General features: G+C 47.0%; 1 protein-coding gene across 1 annotated transcript in view; it reads left to right on the forward strand.

Annotated features, from left to right (window-relative positions):
- LOC119395936 (N-acetylglucosamine-6-sulfatase) overlaps positions 1 to 23,795 on the forward strand; it is a 50,886-nt gene extending 27,091 nt beyond the window's left edge. Inside the window, exons 6-12 of the mRNA XM_037662967.2 lie at positions 537 to 710; positions 2,753 to 2,835; positions 13,332 to 13,450; positions 13,659 to 13,762; positions 19,252 to 19,464; positions 21,501 to 21,617; positions 23,422 to 23,795. Of these exons, the coding sequence (XP_037518895.1) occupies positions 537 to 710; positions 2,753 to 2,835; positions 13,332 to 13,450; positions 13,659 to 13,762; positions 19,252 to 19,464; positions 21,501 to 21,617; positions 23,422 to 23,589 (978 nt within the window). The 3' untranslated portion in view covers positions 23,590 to 23,795. The remainder of the gene's footprint in view (positions 1 to 536; positions 711 to 2,752; positions 2,836 to 13,331; positions 13,451 to 13,658; positions 13,763 to 19,251; positions 19,465 to 21,500; positions 21,618 to 23,421) is intronic.
- The last annotated feature ends 1,685 nt before the right edge of the window (positions 23,796 to 25,480 follow it).

Below are 25,480 nucleotides of genomic sequence, written 5' to 3' on the forward strand. Positions count from 1 at the left end.
TGCCAATGCTGCGATGTCGCAGACTTGAAAAAAAAATCTGACGATTTATTATTGGCTGTGACAGGCTGAATGGAGCTCCACCAAACCAAAGAAGCATTGTGCCTGACTAGTGCTTGTATGGGAAAGCCGAATGCTCACGCCTCCATTTCGGGTTCGATCACTTTCGAGGTTATCGTTTTTGGCGTACGCTGCTTGGCTATATAGCGGGCACATCACCTTTAGCATCACTAAAGTATCGTGCCGGAGGCTACGTGTCGCAAGATTGAATGTATCTCCAACAGCGATCCACAGGGAACACGGTCGCAAATGTCCGCCTTGACTGGCAACGATAGGCGTCCGCGGTAGGTAGTAATCTCTCAATTCTACACCTCCCTCTTTCCTTTCTTTGGAAAATTTTAGTAGCAGGCGACTTCAGTTGCAAGAACCATGTTTCTGTAATCTAAAGGCCACAGCGGCGTCGAAGTTTGACGAGTTGGGGAGGCGTAATTGAAAAAGGCACTTGTTCCGTGCTCACCATCTTGTTGTTATCGCTGCAGAGAGCCAAGGCATTGTCATTCCTAGAGGGAAGAACAGACCAGCGGCGTCCCTTCTTCATGATGTTGAGCACGCCTGCGCCGCATGCACCATTCACGCCTGCAGTCCGCCACAGGGACGCGTTCCCCAACGTGAAGGCGCCCAGGACACCAGCCTTCAACATCAGCGTCAACGGGGTAGGCCTCACCTTCGTCACCGCTTGACCGGACCCTAAGAGATAAAGATCGGTAGTTCATTCATAATTCTCATGCTGCATATGTATTTGTTTTCGACAATGCTGGGTTCGTTTGTTTCCGCACATGTATTGAGTTCATAGGAAAGAAAAAAATGAAATACCTGTTGTGCCTAAAGGTATTAGTGCGCGAATCACTTGTCTAGGAGTTGAAAATGCTGGCAACAAAGATAGTTCGCATTTCGCATATTTTGTGTAGTAATAATAATTTTTGGGGTTTACGTACCAAAACTACGATATGATTATCAGGGACGCCGAAGCGGAGGACTCGGAAAATTTCGACCACCTGGAGTTGTTTAACGTGCTCCTAAATCTAAGCACAGGGGCCTGTAGCGTTTCGACTCCATCGAAGTGCGGCCGCCGTGGCCAGGATTGGATCCCGCGACATCCGGGTTAGCAGTCGAGCGCCATAACCACTAGACCACCGCGGCGGGTAATGGCGGCGAGGACATACCGCGGTGCCGTCTTCCGGAATCTTTCTGTGACATGTAAAACGACATCAAGGGGAACCAAATGCACGAAGTTTTCGACGTCTGCAGTGATTTCGGCTGTTCACTCGCTTTACAAGCGTTGAATGTGTTTGTATTAGCTGCGAAAGAACCTAGAGTGTTTGCCAACAAAGGTTTTGAGCGAGCCAACGTGCGGTCATCGTCGCGTCGAGCCCTTTCGACGGAACGCGTGCGCGCGGCGCCATGGGCGCCGAACGTCGAGGCACTCTGGTTAAAGGTGAGTTATGAAATTCACCAAGTAATCTGTAACTCGAAGCATTCTCGCATCTCTCGTATATTTATGTTTACTGGGGAAAGCGCGACTGCGCGCACCTGTTTCTTCCTTTTGCGCGGAAGGTGCGCGGCCTAGAGGTAGCGTTTCGATCCGCGTGGACTGCCGCCTGCGATTCACGGCAATACCTCGCCCTAGTTTTCAGCGCGTAATCAAGTGGCCGAGTGCGAACTATACTTTGACATTGGTTCGCGTGACCTTTCATAAAGGTAGCCATGAGCTCTTTTGCCGCAATAACAGTACTGTTCACAACAACCGTGGTTTGTGCGGCTGGCCACTTTCACCAAAATTATTGCCGGACGATGATTTACAACAGATATATTTTAATAAGTGGAACTTCAACCGCTTACATTTTTGTCTCCTTAATCCACGCTTCGCTTCCGCTACATGCGCTTCTCTGCGCGGGATGTGTTGACCGGTGAAATATCATACGAGCACGTTGCAATCCGTGTGCATCGCTTGCTCGACCATCAATTACAATTACCGTATCTCGTTTTCAGTGACTCTGCCGGTACCTGACATCAACCAATTCGTGGACCAGCAGCTCAGGACATCACGGCTGCTAACAGAAGGAGATGCAGTGTATGACGCGGACCACATTCAAATAAGCAACGCAAAAGAACAGCATCAGGACAAAATCACTCTCGCCGCGCCTGTGCTGCAAAGAGCTGAAATAAGCCTTCGGGCATGGCGTGAATAAACGTCATAAATTTCTGTGTGTACAGTCCCGGAAAGTCCCCCGTCGTACTCACCGAACATTTTAGCTCCAACGCAGTACACAAAATCTTCGCGAAAGTGCTTGCTACGCACGCGATAATGAATGGTTGGTTGCTTCCCCATTCTCAGCTTTATCAACCATGCATCTCTCTGATTCTTGGTTTTGGGGTATGCATGTAAACTCACACCAGGCTCGGTCGAATACGTTTGGCACTGATGCACTGAGCAACAAACCACACTGAAGCAAAAAACAGAACTTCAACGTCGGGGATGAGATGCAGCGAACAGCGTTGGCGTGGCTTACGGCGGCAAAGGAGAGTCACGTGATGTCGTTTAACACGTCATAGCGATGACAGCGCCGGTCTCTCCTGTGGTGGCCCTCGAGGCCAATATTTTGCATAGTAGCATTTCACCTCCCTTGCAGCGATGACGAAATTTATCGCGCAATGTGTGTTTCGGCGGTTTAATGTCTTTATTTTCGTGTTTCAGACGAAGCACTGGCTAGTGCGACAGGCCATCTACCCTATACCGGAAGATGTGGTTTCCTGGATTGACGAAGCCTACAGGAACAGGTAACGGCTGAATGTCATTGCACATTTGCGATGTAATTACTCAGTGGCAAGTCCATGAAGACACACAGCATTTACGTCTGCATGAGCAGATTTGCTCAACGAAGTATTTTCCTACAGACGCGAGGTTGCTGCAGTGGCTTTTACAAAAAATACAGCCAGTTTCACGCTGTGAAAAGCGTCGGCCAGTGAAGCCGTTACCCTTTTGGTCAGGCATTAAGTTTTCATCCTAAGGTTTAGCAAACTTTTCATTAGGTATTGTATATACTACTTTGCTGGCTCGTTATAAACTCCCTCCTTCAGTTCGATCACGTGGCCTTCTTCCCTTTCTCTCTCTCACGGGGCTCCTTCTTTTCGCCTTGTCACGCGACTTGTTTTAGCGAACGCCGACACCGACAAAGTGTCCGAAAGATAGCTTGGCTGTCAAACGAACCCCTATCTGAGTCTGCTACAAGAAGCGAGGCCTAGATATCGTATAGAAGCCTACATATACAGACCGCTCTCGCAGGAGGATTCGATTATATTGCCCACTATAATGTCATACCGATAGCAACGGTAGAGTCAAGGTGCCGTGATAACATATTGCCACGCTCGTTTCTTGCTTTACTTTGATGTATTCCATAAAAACTGTTAGCAACGCTCGGCGCAGACAGCGTCGCAACGTTCGGGAAGCTTCGCGTATAAAAGACGACGCGTTCCAGCGATGATCAGATTACCGACGACCGACGGTCTGTTCGCCGCTATATCAGTGTAGAGCGCGTATTGCTTGTACCTTGTGTTTTCGTTTTCTGGGCACAAGTATGGCCGAATAAAGACTTTCGGTCTTGAATCCGCCAACTGCTGCCATCTTCAACGTCACGACCACGTGACAATATACAGACAAAAGTTTATTCATCAACTTTATCAAAATATCTCAAATTATTGTCCTTCCGAAGCAAATTACGGGCAGTTGCACTGGCGCAGTTATGTCGCACTGACGCAGTCCGGACTATATTGCACAGCCGACAACGTGGTAGGTAACGCCAAGCGAATGCTACATCTACTCGTAATAGCAGAAGTCAGATTTCTTGCTTAACAATCGTCTAGCAAGCTTTCCTGCATTACAGAGATGTCATACAGTGAAGCATAAACGTCTTGTTGCGGTAACGTATATTCGCAGTGCGTACGTGTCTCTTCATTATACACGTTCGCGTGCGCCGTCTCAGTGACAATACGAGCACAAAGACTTCTAACAAGTGTGCTGGCCGCCATGATACCAAGTACGTGTTACCTCTGTAGTAAGTTCGGGTTACTTATTTTGATGTAGCGGGAACCCATGTCTCGTACATAGGAAGTGGAGCTGCTTAAAGCCGAGGTAAATCCCTGGGGATCCGTGGTCCGCACTTTCTAGCCCTGCTGCGGAAGCGAAGTCCGACGAGAGGAAGAGCATGGGTAAAGCTAAGAGAGTGAGAGGAAAGCCTGGTGTAGCGAGCTGAGCCTAGTAGGAAATGGTAGCGACGTGGAGAGGGTGCAGTGGGTAGAGAGGAGTAGAGAAAAGGCGAAGCTATGGCGAGAGCGGAGCAGGTGGTGTGGAAAGGAGGAGAGAGCCGAAGCGCAATTGGCTGTGCTGGTGAAAGGAGTCGACCAATGGTGGCGCGCGCTCTAGGTTGTGCATATAGGTTGTGCCACGGCCGGACTACAGTGGGGCACGCGTGCACTTCCTTACGGCCTGCGCACCCAAGGAGGGAACAATAGGGCAAATTCTTCACAGCTCGTTGCAGCTGTCGCCGAGTGGGGGCGCTTCGAACCAACCCTCTACTCTCCCAACCCTCCTCTTTCTCAGTCGACGTCTCGCCTCTGGCCGAGTGAACCGACCACGCTTGCCGTACGTGTTTTGGATCTGCCGTGGAATATCACCGATACCAATGAATACATTCGCTGCTATATTTCACCAAGTAAGTATACTTGTGCGCTTCAGTTGCATAATTTTCTCAATCGATTTCTGATTGCGTCGTTATAATATTTTCAGGGTGCATCGGGTTAAACTGGTACACGTGGACTGGCCGGCATCGAAATGGTGTACTGCTGCGTGCCCTTTTGCCGCTCGCGCCCTGGGAAAAGCCCAGGTGTTTCATTTCACCAATTTCCGAGTGACGGAGATTTGTGCGCCAAATGGCAAAGGAACATTGCTAGGAAGGATTTAACTATCAACGATAAGTCGCCGTCAACGGTCGTGTGTAGCCAGCACTTCCTTCCGACTGACTACGCTTCCGGGTGCCGCATAAAGAAACTTTTGCCTGGCGCTGTGCCCACAGTTTTCCAAGGCTATCCGGCGTACATGATGCCTCCTGCAAAAAAGCCTCGCAAGGAACCTGCTCCTCGGGCTGTTGTACCTCCTCCATAGCAAATCAAGCGGAAAGCCCAGCCGCTTGAATCGCTGCCTGTGGAAGACAATGTGTCTGTCGAATGCCACGAAGACACCAAAAGCATGAGCACGCAAACCACGAACAACGATCACCAACGTGCAAGCCGGTACCTCTCCACTATCTCGAGGCTTCGCTCTCAAGTGTCATACCACCGTTCCAAGGGTCAGAACTTACTAGAAAAACTCGTCAAGGAAGAGCAGCACAGTGCATTCTATCGCGAAAGCAAACATCTTGCTTCGGTGAGAAAAATCGAGGCGGACTCGCAGAATGGACACAAAAAGGCAGTGTTCCTGATTCACCAAATTGAACGATACGGGAAGCATGCAGCATCTGACGTACCCTGAAGAAGTAATTCGAGAATGTGTGATATGGAGATTTATCTCGCCGAAGGGATACGACCATGCTCGAACGTCAGGGCTCCTAAACTTACCAGCAAAATGCACCCTCCAAAAATACATGGGCCCCAGCCCAACCTCATCTGGAATGAGTGCTGCAATGCGAACAAGACTGGTTCACGAAGCGTCACTTCTGAGCAGCAGGCAGCATATGGCATCATTAATTGTTGATGAAGCAAGCATTAAGCCAAAATGCATCTATGACAGAAAAGGAGATGCCGTATTTGGTTTTAAGGACAGACCCGACAGCAGCGCGTCGAACACGCAGGGTATTTTGGCAAACAGGGTTTTGTGCTTTGTTCTGTGTGGCACAAACAGTCAATATAAGATACCTTGCTCATATTATTTCACCAAGCAGCTGAGTGGGAAAGACCTTTTCGAATGGACAAAAGAAGTGATCGCCGCAGTCGAGTCGTGTGGTTTCAACATCGTTCGTATTGTAACCGACAGCTACTCGGCAAACACCACGATGTTCAAACACATGGGCAATGGCTCCTTGCGCACGGTTATCACGCACCCGCATGACCCTGACCGGGTAATCTTCCTTAGCTTTGACCCGTGCCATGTGATCAAAAATATCCGAAGCCAGTTCCTCGAAAGGCAGCTCACGGATGGCTGCGACGTTATAAGTGGTACATATGTACAGAAATTGTACGAGTATCAGAAGTCGATGACTGTGAAACTTGCTCGCAACCTAACACGGAAACATGTGTATCCGACGAATCTTGAAAAGCAAAATGTGCTGCGTGCTGTCCAAGTGTTTTCGCCACAGGTGTGTGCGGCGGTACAACATCTGCAGGAGAATTACCGTGGAGACAGGGACCTGCATGATTTCAAAGACACGGATGCTACCATTCGTTTCATGGAAACCATAAAGGAATGGTTTGATATTCATGATACTTCCTGTGCTGGAAGTGGTTACAAGGCGCCGATTTGCAGTCCACGCGATCATCGTTTGCTGTGGCTTGAAAACAAGTTCACTGTGTACATAAAGAATGTACAGTCGTGTTCACTCGCCTCAGGCAACGGCGCTCTCACAGAAGAGACCTTTCAAGCGTTGCTATTCACCACGCAATCCACTGTGGAAACTACACGCTTCTTGCTTCAAGAAGGCGTCAGTTACGTGCTGACTAAGAAACTAAATAGCGATCCGATTGAGGCACTGTTTGGGCGAATTCGACAAATGTGTGGCGGCAATGACCAATTGGACGCCAGAGCCGTTACGGCTGCCCTTGATCGGATTGTGAAGGCTAAGTCATTATGCCCAAAAGAAGCCGAAACGCCCGATGTTGATGCTGAGCAAGTGGCAGCCACACTGTCTGAAAAGTTTCACGACGAGCTGGAAGACCTAACGCAATGTCATGCCCCTACACCAAGGTCGGTGACTTACTCGGGTTTGTCATGGCGGCTACATTGCCAAGTTAATAACAGATTTTGGTTGCGGATCCTGTGAAATCCTAGTCACAACATGCAACAAAGACAATCCTTTGTACGTACTGTTGCAAGGCCAAGACAAGAGCGGGCTATGCTATCCAAGGCCAGAGTTTCTTGCTCTTTTGAACAATTTAATTAATTTGTTTGACCGCGTGGCAACGCATCTGCCAAGAACGAATACGCTGGAAGTTCTTCAGCTACTCGTCGAGCGTCGGCTCGAACGCGCGCCAGTACTAAACTGTCCAGAGTGTGTTGACGACAGCCACGCAAAACGGTCCGCAGCTCTAATTGCCGAAAAATTCATGAGAATACTTCTCATCAACCACACGAAGAAAATCACCGACTCACAAGAGAAGCCCTCCAATTATGCACACAAACCGTCCAGAAAATTAATCAGATTGTGACCAAATGAACACTTTCCTTTCTCGACGAGAAAGCAAAAAAGAAAAAAAAGATCCTTCTGCGAGTTGCTTGTTTACGTAGTAATGCCTATTGTGTTTTTATTTTTTTACCTTCGTACTGAAATTTGATAAAGTGAATGTTTGAAGTGCAGCATGTATTATTCAATAAAAGCTATTCGAAACAATAAATTCGCATATTTTTTCTTCGTGTGCCTCGCGTTAAAATGTCTTTTTCAAACGTTTATGATTCGGCGCTTCACGAATATAATGTTACGCTGCTGGACCCTATTAGGCAGGAAATTCAGAAGGGGGAAGGAATCTCCTATGTTTGAAGACGCCCATGTAAATTAGCACGGAGAAGTATCACCTGTAGCCAGGGCAGGGTTAGAAGAGCGGCAAGTGAGCGCGCGCCTTTCCTCTACCCCGGCCGTGCTGTAGCTCAACTGGCGAGGGTTGGGCCGCAGCGCCACAACTAGCGGTGGTGAAAGGTGGGAACTAGACCCGAAGAGCAGGCCGTAAGGGAGTGCGCTCCTCTAGTCCGGCCGTGGTTGTGCTTAAGGTACATGCAAACTGGTAGCGAAACTTGCATAGAAGCCAGCGTATCAAGTAGTTTGCGGTCTTTGCCACCGTCGCCATCTACGTAACACGGGAACAACTAACAGCAAGCAAAATATAAAAATAAAATATGACGTCACAACCGGCAGCGGTAGCGACGTCGTGCATTTGCACTACATGGCGTGAAATTGAGTTCTTTTTAATTGCTGACCTTTTACATGCTTTTGATAACTAAGTGATTTTATTGCGTCTTTGTGGCTCGCCAACTGAGTGTGCGAGAGAAAAGGATGATCAAGAAGAAAGATTGGAGAAGTATGCTTATTAGCCAAATAGTGTACTTGCAATATACAACAAAATACCTTGCAGATGAAGAACGTATAATACAACGGCTCACGAGCGCAATAGTTCGAGAACTCACGTTGCCAAGTCGAGGAAAGCCACTGGTGCGAGAGAGCAGCCTTCAAAGTATCGCTCTGGCAACCTTACAGTACAGCGTTTCGTGCTTATCGTGCCGCATTCACCGTCAGGAAAGGCGCGGGCACGCCGGCCGTGTGCTAGCGAAAGCAGTTTGCAGTCACGGAAGCGGTTATCTACACATTCTGGGAGCTCGTTCAGCACCTCTGAAGAGTCACGCTAGTAAACAACGCATAAGCAAATAAATAACCTACGGAAGATACGCACGAATCCACCGCGCAAAAGTGAGCGATGCCTCGTTGACCCGATAGCGCGCTTAACGGGCCGAACTAAACATAAGCCCACATAGCAGAATGCCTGCATACGCCCCACATTAATGGCGTTCGACTAAAAAAAAATGGAGGCAGTCAGCTATTTAGACTAGTGTCAGATAAACCGTATAGTAAATTCCTAGTTTACTTTGGCATATATAAAATTAAATGTATTCGAAAAAAAATTCCATCGAGTTTTGGGTTTTCGTTAATTGTCCCCTCCTCAACAAGTCAAGCTTCAATCGTACGGCGTGCGTTGATGTCTGTGGCAATAGGTTTTCGACCACTTTTCGTTCCTAGTTTCGCGACCCATATAATTTGACGTTGTGCTGCTCGTGAGAGAGGAGGAAGGGCGCGCCGAGCGTTGGCAAAAGCGGAGGAGAGGCGCACTGATGCCACCAGCTCTGCTGTTGAATCAGCCTTCGCGGCGTTAAGGCAGTTGAAGCGGCGTATAATTTCCTTGCATAGAAAACTATGCCCGGAGAAAGAGTCAGTGAGCCAGTTTCCTGTTTCTTTCTCTCTCTTCTTCTTCTTTTTTAACACGAAAGTGTTTTATGCCGGGGTCCACCAAGACTTTCATGACGTATTTCCGTGACGGAAATACGTCAGCAAAATTAACGCGATCACAGATGGCAAAGAAACAAAAACTATAAGAAAAAGTTCCGTTGAAAGGAGCCGAACCCATGACCTCTCGGTCCGCGATGATGGCTGGCAGGCATTTAGCCTACTAAGAACTTTATCCTGTTTCGAAAGGACAGAACGGAAACACGAGGAGGTGGTGTTATGTTTGCAGAAAAAAAAAGAACTTCAAGCGCGTATACTTGATACGGGTTCCTGTATTGAAATTTTGTGGGTGCTGGTCTAGCTTTCATGTGTAATTTGTGCCGTTGGGGTTTGTTACCGTCCGCCTGACTCAAAAGAAACGTTCGTTACTTGCCTAAATGAATCCTTGAGCCTCATATATCACAGATTTCCTGGCTCTCCTGTGTATCTCGTGGGCGACTTTAACTACCCTGGAATAAACTGGCGGACGAGCACAGCCGATGGCGGCGCAAGGAAGGCTGTATGCAAGGACTTTCTTGACGTGATTTCGTCCTACGGTTTAAGCCAAATAGTTTCTAAGCCAACACGGGGGGGGGGGGGGTGATATCTTGGATCTTGCGCTTACCACCGAACCGTCAAACATGTCTGTTAATGTGTTAGACAGAATCAGTACCATAATTTCATCCATTGTGAATTCGAGCTAACGCATAAAAAAGCGTGCATGAAAAGAAAGCAATTTATGATTACGCACGTGCAGGTGTTTAAATGATCTGTAGTGAGCTCTCGTCCTTTTGCGTAGAATTTTTAAACAACATGCAGCGTCGCGAGAGCAATGAAAACTGGATGATCGTCTATAACAAGCTAATCGATTGATTGATTGAAATAACTTTAATGAAGCTAATCGAACTCAAAGAAAAATACATTCCAAAAATACAGATATCTAAGTCTACAGGGAGCGCTTGGTTTACCTCCTACATGAAGCGATGCATTTACAAGAAGAAGCGCTTTTATTCAAGAGCTAGATTCTTGCAATCTGATGATGCCTGGAAGGCTTATCGCGCACAATCGCAGTTATGCAAAACCGAAATCGAGGCAGCAAAAGACAAATTTTTCAACCATGATATATCTCCAACATGTTAACTGACAACACAAAAGAATTCCGGAAAGTAATAAACCCCAAGCCGTCATCCTCATGCTTCATATCCACAGTGCAATGCAACGAGTTCCTCCCGCCTTCTGAGGTCGCTACTGCGTTCAATTCCTTATTTTGTTCTGTTTTTTTTTTTTCATGTGAGCTTCGTCTTTCCGACAATGTTCACCTCGGCTCAGTTACCTCCATCACGGATGACATCTTCATCACTGAAAAGGGGATCGAAGCTGCTATTGATCGTCTTTCTAGCAGCTCGGCTCCTGGTCCAGATGGTATTTGTCCGAAACTGCTAAAGTTAACTAAACTCGTTATTTCTCGCATTTTTTTTCATGCTTTTTCCAACATTCGATAAAATCAGAATGCGTTCCTGACGGATGGAAAGTCTCTAAAATAGCGCCAATCCTTAAATCCGGTGACCCGTCATCTGTCACCAACCACAGACCCATCTCACTGACCAGTATACCATGTAAATTATTAGAGCACATAATATCATCGGCAGTTATGAAGTACCTAACAAAAGACAACCATCTTTTCAGCAACCAGCACGGCTTCCAACAGGGTCTCTCCTGCGAGACGCAGTTATTCCAGTTGGTCTCAGACATTTATGGAGCTGTTAATGACTCATCACAAATAGACGCCATATTCATCGGCTTCGCCAAGGCGTTCGATAAGGTAGCTCATAATAGGTTATTACTTAAGCTTCGCTATTTTAACATGCATAGTCAGGTTGTGAATTTGATAAGGAATTTCTTAACCAACAGATACCAGTTTGTAACTGCCAATGAATATTCTTCCTCACGATCACTGGTCAAATCAGGGGTGCCTCAGGGCTCTGTATTGGGGCCTATTTTATTCCTGTTATATGTAAATGACATCAGCAATAACATTTTATCTACAGTTAGATTATTCGCAGATGACTGCCTAAATTTATAGACGAATAATTGCCACTTCTGATAGTGACGCTTTGCAATCTGACCTCGCGAAAATTGCAGATTGGAGTAAACAGTGGCAAATGGAAATACGTACTTTGAAAACTCAGGCTGTAGCTTTGACTAGAGTGTCTAATGCCAAGTTTACTCATTATTCGATAAGTGACACAATCTGCGCGTGCGCATACAATAAAATACTTGGGAGTTCATTTATCTTCTAACGTTTCATGGAGTGACCACGTCGAAGCAATCTGTAGCAGTGCATGCAAAACCCTTGGTTTCATTAGGCGTAACCTTTACTTGGCGAACAAGTCTACTAAATTATTGGCCTATGCGACATTGCTTCGCGCAGAACTAGAATATGCATCTTTTATTTGGAACCCGCACCAGTCTTATCTCATCGAAAATCTCGAGGCAATTCCAAATAAAGCAACCCGCTTCATTACCAAAGATTATTCACGAACACCTAGCCATAACTAACCTAAAAAAATCCCTGAATCTAGCACCCTAAAAAATAGAAAAATCATAGCACTTCTATCTTATTTCCACAAACTTTATCACTCAACATCGTCGTTCAGCGCATGCCACATCAGGGCCGCCCATCGTATCTTTCCGCGCCTTGATCACCCCTTTAAATTGCAATCCGTTTTTGCTCGCACGAACTTTTTCAGCAAATCCCCCCTTTTTCTCGCAATATATTACTGGAACAAGCTACCTGCAGACGTCGTTTGTTCTCAAAATCATGAAGATTTCAACTTAAAAGTTATTTTAATGAGCGCTGATAATGTTCTTGTGCATATCTGTTTTGTTGTTATTGCCGTTGTCCTTTGTACACGGAATTTCAATGAACGGGAATTATTCTTTTTTTTTTGCATCCTTTTCTTGTTCTTCGAACACTGCGAAAATTTTGCTTCGAGTTCTTGTTGTCCTGTTTTTTTTTTTCTTTTTAGTAGTACTTTCTTTATTTTCTCCGCGTAGCATCAGTGTTCTGTTAAGTAAAAATATGTCTACAAATGTATAGCGTATGTGCATATTTATATTTGTTTGTATCAATTGTTTGTATTTGTTATTCAATTTGTACACTGTAATTGTAACAGCTTTATTGTGTTATAACTCCCCTATGTAATGCCTACCCAGGCCTTTAGGGTACTTGAATCAAATAAAAAAAAGCTACCTCCAAACACATAACGGAGGCTACATGAACGCGCCTTTTATCTTTCACACTTTCCTCTCGCAGTGCTCTTGGACGGATGGATGGATGCTATGAGCATCCCCTTTATAACAGGGCGGTGACATGTGTGCCACCAGGCTCGAAAAAATAAAGAGAACTTCGTTGCCGCCGCAATTAGCTCCGGCAACGCGCCGTTGCTACGACCATCCCATTCGGCGCGTTTCCAATAGGAGAAGCGTAATTTCGTCAACGCTTTAACACACCGCGAGGTGGCCGCTTTAGCCCAAGCCTGGCTCATAGCATACATCCATATCGAAAAATAGCTCACCGACACTCGCCTGGCTGTCGCACTGCGTTCCCCGCTTGCTCTGTGAGAATTAACGGCCAGGCTAGAGGGAAGACACGACGCTCGTCGCGTTTCTCTCCGCGTTTCACTAAACTTTGAAGGAGTGCATATCAGATATCAGTGTTTAGCATGTGCTAGTTGATGCTATCTTTGCGCAGGATTCACCATATAATGCGGTGTCTAGGTATATCTTGACAACTTCAGCTACCACAAGGGTTAAATCATAATCATGGGCGTTAGTCGTCGGTACGCAGAAGTGCCACTAGGCGTCAACGTGGGTGCGTCCACATCAAGCTGTGGTATACCTGCCAAACAACAATAGACGTTGTACAAGCTCTCATATACCAATGCACTCCAAGCAATCAACTACTTCTGTGACGACGCGTTTCACTTTCGTGTTATACCAATTCCTATGACGGAGGAATCAGCCATATTTTTGTTTCAGATTACGCACGCTCCTGTCTGTGGACGACATGGTAGCGGACGTGCTGAGCCACCTGATGTCGAAGGAGCTGTTGAATAACACTTACGTATTCTTCTCGTCCGACAATGGCTATCATCTCGGTGCGTATGCATGTGGCCTTCTGTGTGTTATACTCTATTCAGTAAGCTGCAAACACGCATAGGCGAGGAGGAGAAGGGTAAAAGAAAGGGAGGGAGGTTAATCAGGGCTGCGCCCGATTAGCTACCCTGCGCTAGGGAAGGGGGTAAGGGGATAAATTGTTTGAGAGGAGAAAAGAAAGTTCTAGCCCACTCGTGCACGTTTTGACAGGTCAGTTCTCGATGCCGAAGGACAAGCGGCACCCGTACGAGACGGACATTCACGTGCCCCTGCTGGTTAGGGGACCCGGCATCGCCGCCGGGAGGGTGGAGCAGGTGAGCACACATCACGGCTGTCGACGCGAAGTGAAATTCGTCGCTTTCCAGAACGGGTCGCTATGCTTCATTCGCCCGCGTCCATACGGCACGGCGCTGCCGCCTTCATAGCTGCAGCAGCTGATCTGACCAGCTGAACTGCGCCCAACCAGCGTCTTCTAGATATACCATAGAAACTGCTGGCTCCGGAGTTCAGGGGAAGATGAAGGCTCGAAGCGATAAGAAGTCGCTGAACAGAGATTGTTGCTGGAACGTTTCGTCAAGGGGACCTTTCGTCGTCAAGGCAGGAATTGCATACTGCCTAGTCGAAAACGAGTGTGCGCGTGCGTGCGTGGTCTCTATCGCGGGTTCAGCACATAATTTATTGAACACATTGTAACTGATATTTAAAGACCTGTGTACTATGTTACCTAATTTTCGAGTTGTAGAAAGTTACATCACCGCTAATGTGTACACCTTCTCTCCCCATTTTCATACATTCTCTTCCTTTGTCCCCCTTTTATACACCATTTGCCGTTATTCCCAGCACAGAGAAGCAACTGTCAAATGCAGACCAACAACGTTGTATTTCTCTCTCGCTCTCTTCCCCCTCCTCCTCTAGAGTAAGAACCATCTCGTAAATACTGATCACGCTGTTTGTGATTTCTTTTACGCGACTTGCTATCTGTAAGTCATCGTCTTTTCGTTCGCCTACATCGTAGGTCATGCCGACTATATTTTTTGCTCTTGATTTGGCGCTGCCATCACTAAAAACTGAAACATGAATACAAATCACAGAAACAAAACGACTGGATGATAAACAGCACAGAAGGTGGCACGTATACAACCTTGTCTGCTTCTGCGTAGAGCGCGCGAGCAGCCAGCCTGGCTCTCGGGGGCGACACCTTGCGGTAATTGCGGGATCTGACGTGTTTTGCCTAGGAGCATGCGTGGCCTAATAGACATGCAGACCTTAGAATAACGGCGAGCTGAGCTAGTTGGTAAGTATTCATTCTAAAAGACAGGGCGTGCCTATTTCCCTGACATCATGTATAGGAAAGTTATTAGAGCGTGTTATTCCAACTCGCCTGACAAATTATATGGAAGACAATGAGCTCTTTTCCCATACGATGGTGCGCTTCAGGGCAAAACTGTCCACGCAGGACATTATGCTTAAGATTGAACATCAAATAATCGATGGAGGATTCGCAACACAGGATACCAAGGTTATAGTCGGCTTAGATCTTAAGAAGGCCTTCGATAATACATCACATAAAGATATTCTTGAAAATTCTCAAGAGTTGGGGGTAGGCAAAAGAGTCTACGATTATATAAAAGACTTCCTTACTGACCGGACTGCAAGAATAATACTAGGCGAGAGAGAACCCGAAGAGTTCAGTCTAGGCAGCAAAAGAACGCCACAAGGTTCAGTCCTATCCCCCTTCCTTTTTAACGAGGCTATGATAGCTCTCCCTACAGGACTGAAGGAAATTACGGGACTCCATCACAGCCTCTACGCGGATGACATTACCTTATGGATAGCAGGAGGTAGTGACGGACACATAGAGGAAACTTTACAAACAGCAGTAAACATTGTAGAAGAATATGTCGCTCACTAGAAAAATCCTAACTCCTTTTCTACAACCCGACATGTAGAGGTCGGAAAAGTAACAAGGATAAATCTAATATTACAATCTATATTGGAGACAAGGAAATACCTACGGTCGAAAGAATTTTAGGGCTCCGAATCAACTCGAACGGGCATAACGGAGAAACGATAAGGTTACGTGAATCCAGTGCACAGCAAATTATGCGCCTAATCAAAACAGTTGCAAACCGGCACTATGGTATGAAGGAAAATAATATAACACTGGTACAGGCTTTTGTCGTCAGTCGTAGTGTATATGTGATTCCGTACTTCAGACTGCAAGTGGCCGAGAGAGAAAAGATTGAAAGAATCATTAGACGAGTTTTCAAACAGGCGATTGTACTTCCGATAACTACTTCTAATGAGAAATTACTTGAATTAGGGCTCCACAACACGTCAGAAGAGCTTATGGAAGCTCAGAGAATCGCACAATACGAAAGACTAACGCAAAGTAAAACAGGCAGAAGTATACTAGAGGAACTGGGCATAAACTACACAAATCAATTTGCCTTCAAAAAGGATATCCCTTACGAGATAAGGAAATGCTTAGTAATCTTGCCAATACCAAAAAACATGCACCCCGACCATCATCAGGCAAGGAGAGCAGAAAGAGCGAAAAATATACATAACAACTTAAAAGATTTCCCGGAAACAACGTACGTCGACGCGGCCAAATACAAAGGAAATGACAACATGACTACGGCATTAGTGGACTACAAAGGAAATCATAAGGTCAGCGGTTCGGTAAGAACGAGCTTCGCAGAAGAGGCGGAGGAAGCAGCCATTGCACTGGCCATAGCAGCCACCTCAACTACAGTAATCATCAGCTACTCGCAGACGCCAGTGAGAAACTTTGCACGAGAGCGTATATCAAAAATCGCACTAAGAATATTGGCTGAACACAAATACCAGCGAACAATCGATATTATCTGGGCGCCAGCTCACTCCTCCTTGCCTGGCAATGAGGCTGCACACCAGACAGCTCGAGGACTCACAGACCGAGCCTCTGGATTGCCGTGTTCGAGCTATTTGAAAAAGATGAGCTATTTGAAAGGATGACTACTTGCAGTGAAATCACGCAGCATTATCGGCTAAGCAGAAAAATTTATCCTCCAGCACACGCGTCATTGAACAAAGGACAGGCGATGGCGTGGCGCCTACTTCAGACACATACGTTTCCTAGTCCGTTAACGATGAACCACTGCGCGCCGGAACTTTATTCGGACAAGTGTAAATCTTGCAACAACAGGGCGGACTTAAGCCACATGCTGTGGGCGTGCCCGGAGGCCCCCATGAGGGGCGAATTCCCAGACGGGCGTGGGTGGAAGGCCACGCTCCTCAGCTCCGACTCACAATTACAAGCACGCTTAGTACGGCAGGCCGAAGACGCTCCCAGGGCCCACGAGATCATGGCCGACGTCTAGGTTGGGTCCCCCCTTCTGAAAGGGGGAGGGGGATCTTTCTGCTAATTAAATAAAGTTCGATCATCATCATCATCAGGGCGTGCGAACACGGACACAAGAAAGAAGTCAAGACACCACAAGCGCCGTCTGATGATGATGCTGATGACTATTTTTGCGCCAGATGAGGAGGCCCCCTACTCCCTGTCCCCGGAACACAGGCCTAGGTGACGGGGGCCAGAACCCCCGCGATTAAAAGCAGGCAAAGAGGTCTTGACTCTTCGCAGCTTCTTCCTCCAGGCGGATGGTTTGCTGCTGTGAAGCGGGGTCCTCGCTCCGCAGCAGGGCTTCCCAGGCCTCTCTACAATTTATATTTGATTTAGCCCCTAGGGAGCTATCGCACTCACAGATTATTTGTTAGTCGACGTTTGTGGTGTCTTGACTTCTTTGTCGTGTCCGTGTTTGGACGCCCTGTCTTTTAGAATGCATGCAGACCTGTTATGCGAGATTGGCAACGTTGAAAAGTGCCCTTGTTTAACCAAATTTTCATTCGGTCTCAGGACGCTCGCGGCACCTCGACGCCAAAGGATGACTGGCTTGGGATGATAACACGCGCACAATTCTTTCAGAACAAACAACGCTCGCTTTGTGGCTCTTCGGAGATAAGCGGTCACACGGAAAAGTGATACACTAACCTCGGGTATGCGAACAGTAGGCGAAACATGGGCGCTTCAGACATAATTTCTGGTTCAAAGCAATGTACACCGATCTGATGTCTATGTTAGGCCGGGCATGTTCCTGGCCACACCACGTTAGAGCCCGCAACTGCCGCCAGGTGCCGCCCCGCAGAGCAAAGCACTAGTGTGCCTCGATGTGTGCGCCCCCCTAGCGGACAAAACGCGCATCAAGGCACCCTACAAAGCACCGTACTAAGCAGTCTGCTCCCGCGTTCTACACAGACGCGGACGCGGCTGTACAAATTATGTAGATTCTCCTTTCAATAGTTCAAATTATGATGTTGCACACTATAGTGGCAGTTAGCACAGCTCTATAGGAATACTCCGTTTCATACATATAGGGTGCAACGCTGTGGATGCTAGCGAGAAGTCTTGCAGAAGGTGCGTTCACACCAAGAAATTGTTCCATGATTTTACCTCCCGTAATGTGACTTTTTATTTCGTTTTTAGACTGAGTAATAAAGGAAGATGCTTTGTGCCTTAGAAATGCACGAACCAATACGTTGTTCTGGATCGCTGAACGCCTCTTTGCTTTCGTATTTTGGTGTTTCACTTGCAGCCCGTCGCGACGCCTCACGCGCTGGCCAGCTCGTAAACGCTCGGCTCGCACGAGCGTTTACAACGACGAAAGCCAAGCGCGAGACGCACGGATTTACATATTTTGCTGACAAACCTTCTCGCATAGCTTCCACAGCGTTGCACCTGGGGCATGAAACGAAGTATAGGCACCGTCCACTGACCAGAGGGAGCTGCGTTGCTCGCTGTGGGCCGTCTCAAGTTGGCTAACATTGGCCGCTAGGGGCAGGCAGAAAACAGACGCTCGCAAGCGTCCCCCCTCCTGGTCCAGACACAGTCTGCACACTCGTGCAGAGGTGGAGAGACGCGGATCGCGTTTGATTTTGTCCCTGGGCCGTCTCAACGTTGCCTTCTTTATCCGCTAGGCTGTGCGTTCTGGCGCTGCAGTCACACGTGAGAACTCGACTGCACGGTGCCTATACATGCACGCATATATTTACACGCTTGCTCCTTCTTGACGATATCACTCGAGTATGGACACCAGGACTTTCTATTGTCTAACATCGGCGAGAAATAGCGAAATTTCCTATACAACGCGCGAGCGCACAAAACACACTCAAGTGCGAGCATAGGCGTGCGCAGGGTTCCCCTTCAGGGAGGGCGAAGGTTCATCGTAGCGCCCCCCCTCCCAATTACGTCAATGTACGGCGCTGACATTGCGCCCCCTCCCCCCCCCCCGAGTCGCCCCCCCCCTTCCTGTTATGTCAATGTGTGGGGCTGATTTGCGCCCCCCCCCCCCTCTTCGGTGAACAGGGGGGATGGGCCGCCCCCCTTGCCCCCCCCCCTCCCCGTGCGCACGCCTATGAGTGCGAGCACTATCTTCTGCGCTGTTTACTTGAAGATAACCCCGTCAGCGTTATCTGTGCGATAATGCGTTCAAAAAACAGGCATGAAGCAGACCCTCGTATCGATAATCTCGATGCTTCTCGCCGTTATTAAATACTACCGTATCCTGGGGTCTACGCTTGAGCGATATTACTAAAACGAGCGTAGAATATAATTTCATTTCCAACAAAAAAAAAAAAGATAGTAGGGACTGTGGGTAAGAACTGCTTCTAAAAGCAGCTTGACATTAGCCCGGAAACACCTGTGCAATTCAGTACACTGAAGGTTTAATGCGTGACAATACTGCGCGCTAATTTTGCACAGGGCGTGGCACTAAATGTGGACCTGGCGCCCACTTTCCTGGATCTGGCTGGCCTTCCGCCGCACGGGGACATGGACGGCGCCTCGCTCAAGCCTCTGCTGCTCGGCGGTGCGTCCCGCGACAGCTGGCCGAGGCAAACCTTCCTGGTCGAATACGCAGGCGAGGGACAAGAGGGCCCGTACCACGGGGAGTGCCCCGTACTCCAAGGCGTATCGGTGGGCCCACGTGACGAGCTATTCGAGATTAGTAAAGGGGCTTTATTCGAGAGCCTATAGACGGTTTCAGTGTTTACAAACAAACGACGCTAGCCGCTCATTGGTTGCCCTATCGAAACTTCCGGTGGAGAGCTAGCAGCACTTCCGGTTATGTTGTTTGAAGGCAGGAGCGATGTGGTGTGTCGATGTTTGCGCTGCTTGGTGGTATTTGTGACGAGCTCATTCTGCATCGTAAACATTCCTGAGATGTCGAGCGACTACTTTAAAGCACTTAGCAACGAAGCAAAGAATCGGTATCGGCAAAAGCTGACGTTTAGAGGCGGTGAGCTGGCCGACCCGCTGGACGATGATGTCGTGCGATTCTCGTTTTCGTCGGGCTCCAAAAAGCAGAAAGTGGGATTATGTATACGAATCCCTGCAGCGCTATTCCCGTGAGGAAGGAATACAGTAAAATATGATATGTGGAGTTTTACGTGCCAAAACCACGATGTGATTGCAATACCTGCCGCAGGAGGGCTCCAGAATGTTTCGATCATATGGCCTTCTTTAACGTGCGCTGACATTGTACAGTACACGTGCCTCTCGCATTTCACCTCCATCTAAATGCGACCGCCGCGGCCAGGATCGAACTCCCGCCCTTCGGTAAGCATCCGAGAAACCGTAACCACTGTACCACAGGGGCGGACGAATGGAGTTAAATTGCAACGAATTTTACTGAGGAAAATTGTCGTGTATGCGAAGTATTAGCTTCTCGTGTCATACACCAGCCAACCCTAGGCAACATTGAGCGAGCAATCACCAATAGCAATAACTAACACCGTCAGGCAACATTTGCCAGTGCTAGCGAATATTTGCCGTGCTCATGGTTGCCTCCAGGGACCCTTCACTCCACAATCGGTTTGTAGCGGCTTTTTGATGCAGTTTTCTTTCAAAATTAAACACAAAGTTTATATTCTGCCTTCATTATAATAATATATGATATAAACTTCTCTTTCCGGTTTTGGCCCTGAAGATAATGTGTTTTAGCTGAACCCAAGAATTGCTTCGGAAACCACTGTTTATTTCTATTCGAATGATGAAAAAATCGCGTAACGTTTATTGAGTGCACAAAAAATCACGTGTTTCCAGTTAGCCACAACCACCCGCTACTTTGTTCTTTGTAACTTATGTGTCGTTGTTCGATAGACAAGACTATCTATCTATCTATCTATCTATCTATCTATCTATCTATCTATCTATCTATCTATCTATCTATCTATCTATCTATCTATCTATCTATCTATCTATCTATCTATCTATCTATCTATCTATCTATCTATCTATCTATCTATCTATCTATCATGAAATTTTTCACTGAATTAGTGTAGATATTGGATTGAATACATTCGGATAAACACTTGGGGTTTGAAGAAATGTGTCCTGAAATCCTGAAAAGCAAGGGAACTGCGCTATTTGTTCGCTTTCTTCGGTGTTACTTTTTTCGTGGCGGCAGACAACTTCAGATGACTAGAGATATTAGTTACGGCAGTTACCATGACAACTGAAATTAACCTTTTGCCATCGCAGAAACAGGCGGACGGGTCAAGTGGTGAAATCAAGTTCATTGTCACTTTGAGATCCCCCCCCCCCCCAAAAAAAAAAAAGTGGCCGCTGGTAATTTTTGCGGAGTGATGACGTTCGACCAAATTAATTCAACCGGCGAAGCCGAAACCGAAGCGCCGCAGAGCCCTACAATCAGGTATCCTAAACGAGTTGCGGACTGCGCAACGTAGGACGGACGAACCTAGCAACCCCTCAGCGATAATCTCTGTGTGGTCGGTAGAACGATAGAGCGAAGCTGGTGGATTGACGCCTCTCACCCAAGAGAGAGAGAAAGAGCAGAGGAAGGCAAGGAGGTTAACCAGAAGTTTGTATCCGGTATGCTACCCACCCTCTCACTCAAACGAGGCAACATCGTGCGCGTCCTTGGTACACTCAGTGAAAAGCCGGCTTACACGTGTCGACGCAAAGGAGTGAACTTAAGCTTTCACTTCCAGGGCTGCGACCCGGAGGTGGAATGCGAATGTCAAGACTCCGTAAACAACACGTACCTCTGCACGAGGCACATTTCTGCGGAAGCCAACACCAAATTCTGCACGTTTGACGATGACGAGGTAGGTGCCGTAATGTCTTAATTCATACCCCCTGCCGAAAGTGGTTAACCCTTCATAATTTACTTGCGGTGTACGCATCTGTGTAAGCGACTTGCTTTGGCTAGCTTTGTCGAGTAAAGGTAAGAAAAAAAAAACCTGTGGCGGGGCGAAGCATGCAGTGTGCGCCGGTGTTTCCCACGGCGATATCACTGCTAATTGGCAATGAGAGACAGAAGAAAGATTAGACACAGAGACCCGCAGTCCGCTTTTAGTTAACGTGCACCCTGCGAATCTTTATTGTTCAACTACGCACAAGACAAATCTCCCATCGGCACTACATTGCAGGTCAAGATCCAGTGCCTATATATACGGTGAACGGTTCTGCAGCGTGAGCAGTCGGTTTTTTCAATCAAGAAACTCGCTAGTAGACGCTGCCTGCGTTGGCGTTGTCTCTCGCGGGCGAGGGCGTGTTCTCGTTCCTCGCGAGCTGGTAGTTGAGCTGGTAGTTGAGCAAATGGACAGGACGCGACGATGCACGCGGCGACAGGACACGACGATTCCCGCCGACACGCCGAGACCCTAAGGTGCTTCGCTCCTAAAAGGACAGTCCCTTTAGCTAACGAGAGCACAGACGAAAGCCTACGCTCTCACGTTTGGTTCACTGTCATTTCACATTTGATTCAACTTTAGTTCAATTTAACATTTTATTTATTGTTAATTCACCTTTCATTCACCTTCAATTCTTTTTCATTAGCTTTATTTACATGCGTTTCACAATTATTTAACCTTTGGTTCCCTTTAACTCACCTCAATTTACATCCCGTTCATCTTATGCACGTAATTGTCATTTCTAATCAATTAGTTTTGTTTGACTACCTTAATTTACTTTAATTAACAGTTTATTCGCACGTAATGAACTTCATTTCTCAACCGGTATATGCGGGTATGCACCACACGTACTTTTCTGTACCATTCGCGTTCACGCCACTGATGCCGGAATTTTTTTTTTTACTCATGAGCCATACGAGGCTTGCACCTTAATAAATCACGGACTGTGCTCGTGCAGTTTCTAAACATTTTGGTCTAGGAGGTAGGTACTGGCAGGCTCAATTTTCGTTCTTCTTGCGAAAAAAAAAAAGAAACACCAGTAGACAACCATCAAGGAAAGAATCACGCGCAAATTCGCATGTCAATCGACATAGTGCATATCGCTGAAGAACATGAATTCTAGTTACACGGGTGACGTTTCTCACCAGCCGATTTAACAATGGCCGTATTAACAGGCTGGCTTCGTGGCCCACTCTTCTGGATCACAAAAGGTCGTGTCATCAGCGGTCCATCTTAGCATTCTTGGAAGATACTACTCTGGAATGTTTAATTATTGATCGAGTTGAGATGATTATGTTGAATAAATTCCAGAGAAAGTAAAGTTTCGACCAGACGAGTTTTGATAACTTCTTCACTCACCACGCTACGCACACCAAGAAAGAAGAAACAATTAATAAAATAAATGAAGGAATTAGCACAAACACGCGAAAGTAAACTCCACGATCTGTGACGTCACAGGGCCGTACAGTCGTTAGGAAAACTTAAAAACATTCACCTTCCATTTTCCCCCCAGAAAACAACCATTTAGCGCCAAATAAGCACTTCACACCAAAAATTCGATAACTTTTGGGACTTTACATTGTGTGGCTGCAGAATGTTCTGTACGCTCGTCGAAAGCGTTGCATGACGTTGTAGGGTGTATACACATGTCCCAGCTGTAACACTCCGTACGATTCCGCAACAAGGCTACCTTCTCTTCTACTTCTTGGCTTTGCAGGGTTTCGTGGAAAGCTACAACTTGACCGCAGATCCCCACGAGCTTGAGAACTTGTTCTTCTCCGGCGGCGACGCACTCCGTGGCTACGACGGGCGAGCGTGTCTCGGCGAGCTCCGATTTTGTCGCCGGGAGTCTTGCTACGTGGACTGCTGGAAGTCGTCGCGATAGTGCGACGCGTTTCCGACGTCAGTCCATTGACACGTACGAGCCCATCCAGCACAACGTGCACAATCGCAGCAAGCTCACGCGCATTGTCGCTAACCGGGAACTCTGTGAACTGCGTAACCTAACTGTGTCTGTTCGTGCTGAGGGATTTCTATGAACGTAGACATATAATCTGGGGTTTACCTGCTTTGAACCCATGCACTTCGTAAAGCCCCAGAAACCATGTGGGCCGCCCCGCTACGCAGCTCAGGCATCGGCGACCAACTCTGGGCTGTCCATTGACCCGCGACAAGACCTTGACGTCCCGTCGTGGGAGACCTGAGCCCGGGTCCCTAGAACTTGGGGGACCTCTCAATAAAGTTATTTCCATACGTGGTGTTTTACGTGCCCAAACCACAATATGATTATGAGGCATGCCCTAGTGAAGGGCTCCGGGAATTTTGACCATCTGACGTGCCTTTAACGTGCACTGACATCGCACATATATGGGCATCTAGCATTTTGCCTACATCGACCATTATGCACAGTCCATTAAGAGTTACATCATGGTGGAGTGAACCATGCCTGGTCGAACTTTTGTTTTCATACTTGTGATTGTTAGGGTAATAACGAGTGGCATTGACTGGGTGAAATTGTACGGAAATGTGCTATATCAAAAAACAATTGTTCTTTCTTGCACATAGGTAATGGAATATTATATCGTATTTCTTCTTGGGATTAAAAGTGGCAAATACAGACACAAGAACTTTTCGATGACGTCGACCACAATATTTGAACAAGTGAACCCTAGTGCTCAGCGAAGATGCTATGAAGGGGTTAGTAAAGGTATTTAAGAAAGCAATAAAAGCAGGACTGAAAAGTAGAAGATTCGTTGTTATTATTCCGCAGGAAAGACAAGGGTTCATTTCAGTTTTTGATCAATATAAATTCGGATAATACGAAACCTCCTGCCATTTAAAGCAGTGAAACTTTACAACGCGTTGATTCATAGAATGTGAACATAAGATACTGAATTCACAAAGCTTAATTCACAAAGCTGTAATTTATGATCGTGGTATGTACAGGTCACAACGTAACCACTGACTCATACTGTGGCAACTGTGGTGCTTTATAATAAATACAACATATTTTATTAGATTGCCAGGCGTACAGAGAAGAAATAAGTTGTCTCAATGTAGAATTTGCTCAACTTCCCAAGCACCGCTAGATCTTAGGAAAACACTTAGTGCTACGTCTTCTCCTTCTCAGCAACCTCAGATTTTAAAATTTCTGTTCAGATTCCTCGAGGACATTAACCGAATTGATAAACGGTAACGTAAATTAAATCAGCATCATTACGTTACACAGTAATTTTTTTATTTCGCACATTTACTGTGTATATATGTGTGCAATTATTTAAGATAATGTGCCGTATTTGAATACTTAGTTAAGAGATCGTGCGTTAATTATTTGGACACTTGGTTTAGCAAGCACCACAGGCTGTGATCTGCACACCGAACACTGTCATTCTGGAATGAATAGGGCTTGAGAGCGACGGCGACCCTTTTAATGCGATAGCGTTAAAGAGCTCGCTTCGCAGCAATTCCGGTGTCAGTGGCGTCAGCGTCCTTGGTTGTGAGCGAAAAAGCAGCGTTGGCTGGGAGCGAAAATTCGAGGTAGATGCAAATAAAGATAGGAGCCGGGGGGCGTTATCACTTTGGCTTTGCTTGAGGCACAGTTTAGGCTTCCACCGAGAAGCGAAGGCAGGCTAGCCATTGTGAGAGAGAGAGAGAGAGAGAGAGAGTGTGTGTGTGTGTGTGTGTGTGTGTGTGTGTGTGTGTGTGTGTGTGTGTGTGTGTGTGTGTGTGTGTGTGTGTGTGTGTGTGTGTGTGTGTGTGTGTGTGCGTGCGTGCGT

Source organism: Rhipicephalus sanguineus, chromosome 6, assembly GCF_013339695.2.
Source record: "Rhipicephalus sanguineus isolate Rsan-2018 chromosome 6, BIME_Rsan_1.4, whole genome shotgun sequence".
NCBI classification, from domain to species: Eukaryota; Metazoa; Arthropoda; class Arachnida; order Ixodida; family Ixodidae; genus Rhipicephalus; species Rhipicephalus sanguineus.